This window comes from Haliotis cracherodii, unplaced genomic scaffold, assembly GCF_022045235.1.
Source record: "Haliotis cracherodii isolate W230 unplaced genomic scaffold, xgHalCrac1.p SCAF_8, whole genome shotgun sequence".
NCBI lineage: Eukaryota > Metazoa > Mollusca > Gastropoda > Lepetellida > Haliotidae > Haliotis > Haliotis cracherodii.
Genome location: NW_027266341.1, coordinates 44,441,571 through 44,453,974, shown reverse-complemented (window position 1 = coordinate 44,453,974; position 12,404 = coordinate 44,441,571). Strand labels below are relative to the sequence as shown.

The window sequence follows — 12,404 nt, the reverse complement described above, 5'->3', positions numbered from 1 at the left end:
GAAGTGCTCCAGGTTCATCATCTCTGTTGATTTTGTTGAGCAATTTTTAACCATGGATGAGTCAAGGGTTAATCACTATCAGCTAGATACTAAACAACCATCAAAGCAGTGGAAACATCTGACCTCTCAACCTCTAAAGACGGTTAAATCAATTCCATCAGCTGGCAAGGTGATGGTTTTGGTTCTCTGGGATTCCAAAAAAATCCAGCTGAGGACTACCTTCTGATAGGACAAACCATTAAACGCCAATACTATGCTAATCTGCTTAGGCAACCGGATTAGAACATCAAGAGTAAATGTCAAGAAAAACTAACTAAAGGGGTGTTGTTACAACAGGACAGTGAATCTGTGATCAAAGTTGTTGTCACCATCGCTGCAATGCATGACTGTGGTTTTGAAGTTATTGAACATCCTCCATATTCACCAGACTTGACACCATCAGATTTCCATCACTTCCCCAACTTGAAGAAAGAACTGTCTGGCAAGCATAATGCAATAATGTGGAAATGTTCTACACCAGTGGAATCTAGGCACGCCAGCATCATAGGCAGAGATGTGTGGACCTAAAAGGGGATGATGTTGAACAACATTCAGCAACCAATTCCATCATAGAAAAGCACAAAACTTTTCAGCCACCCCCCGTAGGAAGTAAATATGTTTTTATGCTGTTTTTTGCAATATTGCAGCAATATCATATTGGAGAAAACCAGAAATGGGCTTCACACATGGTACCCATGTGTGAAATTCAAACCAGGTCTTCTGCATGATGAGCTAACGCTTTAACCACTAAGCTACCCCACTGTCCCCCCTCATAATAGGCTGCAGACTAATATTAAACCTCATTAATCTGTTTCCTCAACAACCATTTTATGCTGTTTTTTATACATGTATAGTTTAGAGAGAGACCATATACTTAGGGACGGGCCTCAAGGCAAGTTTGAAACCGATCACAGCCACTCAAGACTACTCGCACTTTAATGCGCGACTGTACGAGATTCTAAGATTTACATGCAAGGTTTTCGCAAATTGAATCAACTGTCCAAAAATTTTTATTCAGAACTAATTAGGATATCAGTGAACAAAATTGTTTTGGTTTACACACAAACATAATGTCTTATCAACTTTACCATAATATAATTGTTGTTAAATTATGATGATTTCTTCCCCAATTCATTAATTTTAGTTGTTGTACTCGAGGACATAATAAATTAATTACCAGATTCTTTTCCAACTTTTGAAAAAATTGAGTCAGAAGGCATCTGATAAAGTATGCATTTTGATTACACTACCTGCTTATAATGAATGTTCTTTGTATATCTGGACTTATGTTTGTAATCTATTTTAATTCTTTCATTCAAAACATTATTCATTACAGAAATGGACACTTTGAAACTAGCGTATATCAAACAATAGTTATCATTGTGTATAATTCTAAGAATACTACCTCTATTACAGCATAGCCACAAATTCCCATTTTGGCAATAATCACACTATAAAATCTTTAGATTTTTTCGACAGACGTCCTCTTCACTGCCAATTATCCCATTGTCTTGAGATAAACCCTATCCCTTGTCAAACTGCATCTGCGCATGCGCAAGGCGGGAAAACATCACTTCTTTCCAATAACCTTCATCGACTAGATGTAAGATATATTGGGGAGGTGGGAGGGACTATTGTATAGGATACACCACGACCTCTGCTACTTTGGGACTCATGTCTCCCTCGGCTTGGTCTGGAACGGGATGAGTTTTTCCAAGTGGAGGCAAGTAAAGACTCACATCCTGACATAACACGGATCCGTGTGCCTCTTGGTGTTGGCCGACCGCTTTTCATTAAGCTTAGATGCCAATGATATAGTGGAGATTTGGAATCTCTGATTAGTGGTGCGTGAGATTTCATCGATCACAGAGGTTAGTCTGCCGTTGAAGAACTGGGGCGCCAATATCGACTGAGACATCAAACTTCGTCTTAGTGGATCTGAAATACTGTGTCTAACCTGTTGAATAAGATGATTCCGTTGAATAAGCAGGAATTGTGTGGACATCCATACCTGTGCAGATTGCAGATCTTCGTGCATCTTCAGTATGTTGTCCAGCGCACTATGAAAGAAAACCAACTTGTTCCAAATTTCATCTCAACCTTTTGTGTCACAAGGTTGGCCAGTAAATTCCTCACAGTTAACAGGGGGAAGTACATGTCTGATGCCTGCTGCAAACCAGTTCATATATGTGCTAATATTTAACATCTGCTTGTTAACACTTGTTAACTCATCTCAACATTCATCCTGGTATTAAGGTGTCTGACCAGTTCAAAATATTCATCATCAATGGTAGGAGATGTGGGGAATGGACAATTGTGGGTCTTATAACAATGTCTCCCTTTGTGAGGAACAGGCATGCTAAAGGCTCTACTGGTAGAGGCATTTAAATCCGCATTCATTTTTGTGAATGAATGGTGTTTATTTCTGTGAGATTCTCGTGCTACATGTTTCTTTTCCGGAGTAGCACGGGATGAGATAGTGCTATCGTGACTACTTTCTCTAGATACAACGTGTCTTTTGTCCTGTGAACTTTCTGACCTGTGACGATGTAAATAGGACTTTTGTTTGCTATCTGAATCATGTGACCTAGATCTTGTCGTATTTCACAGATCTGCATGTTGTTTTAGTTTATTTATATCCTGTGATTTCGCTTGGAAACGTTTGTCAAATATTTCGGACATGGATGTTGTCAGCGATTAAGGTCATTCAGTCATACTCAAGGGGAGAACGGAATAGATTTTGGCTCCAATGTTTCTTTAAACCCATGAGTGACCAAACTACCCGTAGCAACGGGCATAAGGCTTTGGTCCAAAGACCAGAGCTTGATGCCTGCTCCTTAGTTTTGCGCGGGTGGGTTGAGCAACGTGATTTTCCCTCAAAAGCAAAAAAACGGGTTCTCTTTATTCATCACCTCTTTTGAGCCCGTGTGTTTCTCTAAGGAAGTCAATTTACCTGAGACACAACACTTTTCCACATTTGATTTTGATTTAGTTTTGGTTTTGGGAGAGAACGATGCATATTTTTTGTCCGATGATCTCGTCTTCCTCCTTGGATTTTGATTTGGGACAATTTAAGGCTTTATAAAGCTTGTCAAATTTTTCTTTTGACAAGTCCTTGCAGTACGTGCATCGTGCACGTGCTCTTTCTACAAGTACTACATCTAGGCTGAAGGTCCCCGATCGCTTGATCAATTCCACACCCCGAGCAGACACCCGATGACGGTAGTGGGGAGGCATCCATACCCCACACTACGTAAACTAAATCTACCTACTTACGTCAAAGATCTTGCTTTTTTTACCACTGTTTCAGCAATCTTGACTGACGAAGGTCGTCTGCTGCAAAACTTGACGATCGTAGATTGTCTGCTATATCCAATGATGATCGTTGGTTGACCTTTGTCATATTTTTAGATTTATACTAGCTGTGAATTGTTAACCGAAAAACGTGTTTGGATTGATGAGCAAAAACTTTGCTTGTTGATCCAACACACATGGGAAAGAAGTGATGTTTTCCCGCCTTGGGCATGCGCAGATGCAGTTTGACAAGGGATTGGTTTTACCTCAAGACTATGGGATAATTGGCAGTGAAGAGGACGTCTGTCGAAAAAATCTAAAGATTTTATAGTGTGATTATTGCCAAAATGGGAATTTGTGGCTATGATGTAATAGAGGTAGGATATTCGCAGGAATTATCTGTATATCAAAGTGCTACACTTACGGATATTTTTAATAATTATTATCAATTAATTTTTAAAGCTTGAACTTAAGTAACCTGATAGTGGAATCTACCATGGTGGAAAAATAATAGTTTCAGATACAATTTCTTCCGATCATTACATCAAATGTCTTGAAGTTATATTATTGGTATTTTATAACTGAGTTACCAGTAGATCCGGTAAATAGAATGCTAGGTGAAAGTTACACCGACACCAGATTGCTATTAGATACCTGCATAAATGCTTCCTCTGAACAAACCTGTTTTAAGGACCATTTTCAGAACATCATTGACTGCCATAGCTTCATTCAAAAAGTGGTTTCACAGACATTAGACACATAAGCACTCAAGTGTCAGGTTTCAAATGTATAAATATGAGGTACTGGTATCTACAGTGGAACTATTTTATAGTTAATTTCCATAGTACTACGGCAGCAAGAGCACTTTGAAAATGGTGCTAACTACACAAGGTTACCATCTTGGAGCAATCCAAAAAGAGTCGCAGTAAGTTATAAATATAACAAATATTACTAAAGTTCAACACTAAAATACCCCTAGTCTTGACTAGTTGAAAATATGGGTTTACAACACTCAGTTTTTCAAAAAGAATTTGACAAATAACCTCCCAAACTGAGTCCAAAGATATATGAATTTCATCACTACTTGTCCTGCACTGTTTGGACTCACAAAGTCATTTCTTGGAAATCAGCGCAACAAGGTATTTCTTGGAAAATGATATGGGTTGTAGGTTGTCAAAATAGTGGAAAAAAAGGCTGAACGAATTTATATCTCCAACAAACTTTCTTAATTAACATTCTGTTATTTATGTGTAAGTCTTATTAGTTACCGGTAGTTAGCAATTGGTTAATGTTGAACAACATCATGGATCAGGGTTGTCATCTTGCCTTGGGTAACTTGCCTGATGCACAGAGACTTTTAACAAGAGCTTTGGTAGCCATAGACAGTGGTGACGTGTAACTGCAATGTAGGTCAATGTAGCAGGATGACAACCCCGATCTATGATGTTGTTCAACATTAACCTGTTGATTAACTAGGAATTAGCCTGCTGGTACGTGGTTGTCAATGGAACTGGAGTATGATTGAACAGCTGATGTTTAGGCAGCAGACGAGCCAGCATTCTGACTCGAGGGATTGGATTTGTTGGTAAGAGTTCCTTTTCTTCCACTCCTTTTGTTTTCCACGATATTACCCTTGCACTCAACAAGAATATAACAAAATAACACAGGTGGGGGGAACGGAAGGAACTCTTTCTAATCCTAAAGTTGGTGGTAGAAGGTGATGGCAGTGAATATAGATAAAAAAAATGTTTGTAAACAATACGCTGTCATGAATAAAGTTTCTTCAAATATATAATTTTATATTTTACTTCATTATCGTTTGTCTCAATGAGGAAATTACCTGTTTGCCAACAAACATGTCCCAAACAATTTCATAATCGTTATCATTTGTATGCAAAAGATATACCTTTGTTAAGTCTTGTGATCTCATCTTCGAAGCAGTTAGGGTTACAGTCTAGATTGTCAAAATTGTCACCAAAAACATTGGATATGAAAGGTGCCATATTCCCTCTATTAGACGCTAGGCTGCCTATTAATTTTGCGAGAGCAGTCGAACCGACGAGTATCAGAGACTTGGCTTGTATTGGAGAGCTTCTAATAGAGGAAATATCAATATGGTATACAGTTCTTTTTTTTATTGATATGTGGGCTATCAATATATTCATACACACATTTTTTGGCGAGAAAAGGCTGAATATATTGCAAGAGATTTCCGTAGCAAGAAGGAATCATCTTTTTAACCATTCAGAATCAAGCATTCTTCAAAGTCATGGCAGAATTTCAAACAATCTTTACAGGTTAGTTCTCGAGTAAGCTGAACTTATGGAACATTTCGTGTATTCATAATCACTTGTACAACAATATTTCCTTTCATTTTTCTTTTTGATGCCTTTAATGATCTTGTGCTCCCTTCAGCATTTGACTATACACACAAGTAGCAGCCCAATCCAGAAAGTTCCAGAGTGAGTGAATGTTTATCTGATCATCGTCACCAATATTCCCTTTCCCATATTCCAGAGTTTCATTCCTGACACAAAAATGTTGGCAGATTTTACTTGAAACACACAGTGCAGCATCTAAAAAATTCTAAAATGACCAAAAATATAATAAAACAACCATGCCTCATAACCATTTATCGGAAACCTTAGTGCTCCGCTGAGTCATAGACTACCAGTAGGTTTGTTCACTGCAGCTCACTCTGAGCAAGATTCTACCTGAAGCTGCACTGTCTACAATGGCCTACATATTTTCATAACTAAAAGAATATATTTTTATTCTCACAAAGTTTGTTTGTTGTTTAACGCACTCAGCACACAGCAATATTCCAGCTATATGATGGCAGTTTGTAAAATAATCAAGTCTGGACCAGCGACTGACATCATGAGCATCAATACACACAATTGGGATCAATGAGATGTATCAACCAAGTCAGCGAGCCGGACCAACTGATCCCATTAGTCACAAAAAAAACAATTATAATCATTACAACATAAAATCAAACATTGATAGCTTAAACATCATGTTAACCTTGCCAATTTGCCAGCTAAATTCAGGGCAAAGTTGGCAGGAAAAAAATGAAAATGTGAACAGTTTATGGATGACTGGATAGGACATGAAAAGACAGATAAAAAGTTGAAAACTGAGAATCTATAACTGCTAACATTTTCAATCACAAATTAAACAAAAAACAAGATATATTTCAGTAATATAACGTAAAGAATGTTGATAAAGAGCTCAACATCAAATAGAAACAAATATGAAGAAATACTTGGCTACTGAAATAAAAAAGTTGTACAGTTAATGTCTACTTTTGTCTTTGAAAAGTATTTCAAATATTGAGTGAGGCTGTTTTTGACTTGTCCTTTGGCCATGCAACAGAAAATCATGATTCTGTGCACATTAGAGTCATTCAGGTTGATTAATTTGGCTGTCATAGTAGCACAGAGCTCACACACAGCTAGAGGGAGGAGTGTGGAAGGGCCACTGTTTGAAGTTTGCTGCAAAGCAAGAAAACATGTGTTTCCACAATTTTCACTCAAAAAGCTGCATAGTGTAAACAAATGTCACAATCACAAATTGTTAACAATTAACCTGTCAACTGGGGTCACAGTACTGGAGGAAATGAAAACTGAAACCTCTTTAAAATGAAGCCTTTTCACCCAAAATCTGTGCGTATTAATACATCGATAACCTACTTGATCCATATGACGGCTGCCAATAACCCATCTGAACTGTATACCTCATTACCTGTATTAGATGGAGGATCTCTAATATGTGCTGGCTTCTCATGGATGCCAGCCGGTGTAAAGTCTGAAAGTATTCCCCCCCTTCAAAATATACCCCGGGGTAGATTTTTGGAGCTCCCAGAATCTACCCCCCTTTCCCAGAATCAACCCCCAGGGGGTATACTCTGGGAGTTCCCAGAATCTACCCCGGGGTATAACCTGGGAGCTCCCAGAATCTACCCCTGATTATAACTATAATCTAGGAGCTCCAAGAATCTACTGCAGCCCTGTTTGATTTAAACATTTTTATTTCATGAATGTACATGAAGTTTCCATTTGGGGGATGCATCTAACTCAGTCTTGATGTCTCCTGGTCAATTGCTGTAAAAACATTGCTCCTAGATTATAGCTATAACCTGGGGTAGATTCTAGGAGGAGCTCCCAGATTATACCCCGAGGTAGATTAGAAAATTATTCTGGTGGAAAAAACAGAGTTGAAAGATAAATTTCGTGGTTTATGCTGACAGCCTGTAATGTTTATGTACAACAGATATTTTTTTCCAGAATTTAAGGGTGCATATAACACACGAATGCGTATTATACGCGAATAAATAAGTGTTGTGTACATTGATCAATCGGAAGGGGTGCTAATTGGGATTGTTCACTAGCCAATATGTTAGCAATTATCGCAGTGGGCGCTTATTAGAGCAGGGCGCTTATTACGTCGAATACGGTATCTTAAGATTTTGGGACAACAGAGAACTTGGAGTTTGGTGCTTTTCTATACATCTGTGACGTTATATGTCCTGTGAAGAACAAGCTTTGCAAGGCTCGCTTGGTTTTCTTTAAGAGTACCCACGGTCATGTTAGCTTACGAGGTTGCCGTGTTCATATGCTTTCAATGCATGTCATATATTCAAGTGAAGTATTACAGTGTAAACAAAATGCTGGAGCATATAGAGCGCCATTTTCTGTTTAAAGGTTGTTGTCAGTGATTCCTTGAATTCTGATTGACAACCCACTGGACTCATGGCACTTCACTCAATATATTTGCTGACAACAAAGAGTTTGTGTTTTGTTTAGTCATGGTAGAATGGAGATGAATATACTGTGTTGTTAGTGTAGAGCCAGATTACCTGTAGATTTAACTGCACTACTTTTAACACTTGAAACCTCATGTTGTGAGTTTGGTTCTAGATTCAATTTAGCATGGCTAAAGCCACAGGTAACCTAGCTCAACATCATAAACACTGTATGTTTTTCTCCTAAATAAAACATCATAAACAGTGTTTAAATAGAAGACTTTATTTGTGATAACATGTTGTTTACAAACCTTTTTGTGATAGATATTCATCGCTACGTCCGTCAACTACTGACATTAGAATTTGGTCTCTTCCAAAGCCAACAAAAACTCATGAACAAATGTCCCCTAATCACTGCAGTCACAACACAGGCACAGAGCCATTTATTTTTTATTTTCATTATCACTGGGGGTATTTGCTAACCAACTAATAAAACATTTAAAAATTAAATAACAGAATGTAAATGAATAAAGTTCGCTGGAGACATAAATTTGCTCAGGTTTTTGTTTTACTATTTCTACAACCTGTCACCGCTAGAATGGGAGAATTCAACGTTGATGTTTAAGAAAAGACTTGTCATGCTGATTTCCATGAAGAGTCTGAACAGTGCAAACATGCAACAGTTTGCTATGGAATAAATACAATCTTTTGACTCAGTTTGCAGGGTTATTTGTCATCTTCTTTTTGTTACAGCAACTACCTGTGACACCACTTTAGGACCTTTGTGCCATGTGTAATTAGGCGTTCAAAAAGACCACCATTTACAAAGCACTGTTGTCATCATGGTAGAACGGAGATAACCTACTGTGTTTTGAAATTTGATGTGGTCCCACTGTAGAGTAGATACCTCTTATTTTTACACATGAAACCTCGCGCTAAGCACTTGGTTACAAACTTAAATAAGAGGTTTCTACTCTACAGTGGAACTACATCAAATTCAAGACACAATAGATTTATCTCCTAAATGTCCACACCCTTCTCATTTAAAGAGAAGTATTCACTTTTCTTACCCAAGACAAATATTACACTGACCATACAACATATTTCAGCCATGACAACAACAGACATGTCCACAGCTACATTGTCCTGGTGTAACAACACACCATTTTCCATGACATTTAGCGTTGAGACTGTAAATTGTGAAATTAATGTGTCTCCAAAAGAACGTGACCGCTTGGCCCCAGCCAAAAATGCGACTCAATATGAATGCAACACCCCCCTCCTCTCAAGCATCAGTTGATTTGTAGATAAAGAAAATGTCTTCTGTCAGGTTTACAGGAGAATCCTCATATTTATCCAATCACACATTAATCCAATCAAACACCAAATAGCACCGCTTATTAGCCCTGAATAGAGAACTTCCGCTGAAACAATACAGTGTTTTCCTAAGAACAACAGATACTTTTTGAGTTTATTCTGTTGACTGGCATTAAGGAAGTTCAAAGGAAGAAAGTGCGGCGAAAGTGTCAACAAACTTGAAGGCGTGTGACAAAACAAAGGCTGTTGATCTAAAAGTTAGTGTGATGAAGCCTATTTATACTCACTGGCTCGTGTCGGCCTTTGACGCATTCGCAAAGAACAAAGACACCGTGTTGCGTGGGTGGTGTCTGTCTGGACCCCGGCAGTGACAATTCACAGGATGTAATTAGTATTTGAATGACATTCTTTATATACTTGTTACAAGTGCTGCTCAATAAACAGTGATGTGGAATAAATAGTTGTTTTTTCTGCCCAAACAAACCCTCTCATCCAAAACCTAATTAACCAAAACATTAGCCCAAGAAACCAAGCTCTAGCTCGCAAACACCCCTAACTCACCCCAATATCCCAAAGAATAACTAACTACCTCAATGAACACCAAACTCAAAATCTTAAACAAAACTGCAAAAAATCAAATATCTTCACCCCTAAACTCAAAATACCCCAAATAGACACAACGCTAGCTAACCAAATAAATAAACAAACCGACCCAAACATAGCTAAAACTACCACACTTGCATACATACACGAAAATTGGCCAAATTGGTGTCACATATACACTGACAGATCTTCAGACCCGATCTCCAACCACACAGGCTTCGGAGTCCATACCACACAACCAGTTATATCCACACAATCTTACCGACTCCCTAACAACCAATCTATATTCACGGCCGAACTTATGGGCATGGCCTCAGCCCTGCATAACCAACAATCTAAAAACAACAAAAAAATCCTAATTCTCACTGACTCCCTTAGTGGACTAAAAGCCCTCCAAAACAAAAATACCCAAAAACGACCTAAATTAATAAACCAAATACTTAAAAGCTCCAACGACCTAACAAAAGCAGGCAAACAAATAACCTTCTTGTGGATCCCCGCCCACGTAGGAATTTACTGCAACGAAAGCGCCGATAAAGCAGCTAAATTATCTCTCAAAATACCAGAAATAAGCCTAAACCTACCCATCTCAAAATCAGAAATTAAAAGTGTAAACAAACAAAAAATAACCAAAAAATGGCATAATCAATATCAAAACTCAAATAGCCAAATCAAAAAGTGCTCAGAAAACCACTAGCCAAACCTAAAATCCTACACCCCTCTAAAAAAATTGACAGATTAATTACAAAACTCCAAACAGGACACACTAACCTAAATAACCACCTAAAACAACTTAAAAGACACACCACAGGCAACTGCCCCCACTGCAAACAACCCGAAACCACAGAACACGCACTCATTCACTGCACCCACTATCAAACACACAGAACCACACTACAAACCACCCTCAATCTAAATAAGGTTCCTACTCTAGATGAAATACTAAACCCTCAAAATAAACTAGAAAACTTCAAGGCCCTAGGCGTATTCCTAATCAAAACAGACCTAATTAAGCGCATCTAAAAATTAATTAATCTACCAATCCAAAATCCAATAAACATACAAACACCCACCTCACCCGGCTCCCTTAGTTCCCTCCTCCACCCACCTCGGCATTTATTCCAAATTTAAAAATTTCAAAAAATCAATATAAGCAACCCCTAAAAGCCCCCTCTTGGATTGCACACCCCACTTTCACCCTTCTCGGAATACACTAAATGGTCCGGCCAGGCCCGTGTGCGAAATACGCTGCAGTCGGAAAGCGCACGTTAAATCTTCTATATCAGTCAGTCAGCTATCCAAAATGTCTTCTTGTTGATATAAAAGTGATGTTTAATAATGTCAGCAAAGACCACTCGCTTTTTTTTTTATTTAATTGACGCTCGTGTTAATTTCAAGATTTACAGTATTCTAATGCAGTTGCCTCAGCAGATAACTTGCCATTAAAGGTCTGTCCCATTGGGAGGTAGTCCATATGTAGGAATGCTTTGCAATTCGAGAAAAACAAAGCCATCACCTTGCCAGCTGATGGAACAGACTTTGACATCTCATGGTCTGATAATAACAGACTGTGAAACACCAAACCTATTAGCCACTGCTAGCTGACTTCTGCCCATTTCCAGCGTGCCAACTGCCTGTAGATGCTCCTTGCATTGCAGACACCACATCACTAGCTCACACACAAATGAATGACATCAAGTAAATCACCACTGTATGATAAGCATACAATCAATAAGGCTGACAGAAATAATGGTCGACAGAGATTAATCTACTTTCTTTGAAAGTGTAGAAATCAGGAATGACACCTTACGCACGTGTGTTGCACATCTGCATGAGGCACAAGCAAAACTATAGGATGTGTTTTGTGTTCTATGGCAGTGGATTTTATTGTGGCACAGTAATTGTAGCTGTGTTACATTGTTTCTGTTGAGATTCGGTAGACGCTCATTGCATAGTGTTTGGACAGTGATTAGTTGTCAGGAACTTAGTACTTTTTAATGTAAGCAGTCATCAGGAAGTTACTATATCTAAATGCTAGTGGCATGTTTAAACTTCTGAAATACCACAGACTGAAATTCCAGATCCCTTGAATCACCCCAGCTAGCTAGGCTATTCCTGCTTGCATGCTTATCCTGGTTATTGCCATGAGATGGTGCCAGATACTCACTGTTGCTAGGATAAGGGCTGGAGTGATGAAGACACCCTAGAAATGGAAACAAAGTAATAAGACCTAATAATAAACAAGACAACGATAATCAGGACTTTGAGTGTTTTCAGTATCAAATCGTCCAGCCTTAGCCATAACTAATTACCTCAGAGATCTAACCAATCAAAACCACTCACATTAAGTCACAAAATCAAAGCACCTGAAAAATAAAAAGCAACAATGTTTTGATTACCAAAT

The 12,404-nt window shown here is 38.4% G+C and overlaps 1 protein-coding gene across 4 annotated transcripts in view; it reads right to left on the bottom strand.

Annotated features, from left to right (window-relative positions):
- The window catches only part of LOC139449915 (sodium/bile acid cotransporter 7-B-like), a 97,364-nt gene that overhangs the window by 35,651 nt on the left and 49,309 nt on the right, over positions 1-12,404 (bottom strand). For all 4 annotated transcript variants that reach the window (XM_071231519.1, XM_071231521.1, XM_071231520.1 and 1 more), the window contains one exon: positions 12,168-12,203. In XM_071231519.1, coding sequence (XP_071087620.1) covers positions 12,168-12,203 — 36 coding nt within the window. The remainder of the gene's footprint in view (positions 1-12,167; positions 12,204-12,404) is intronic.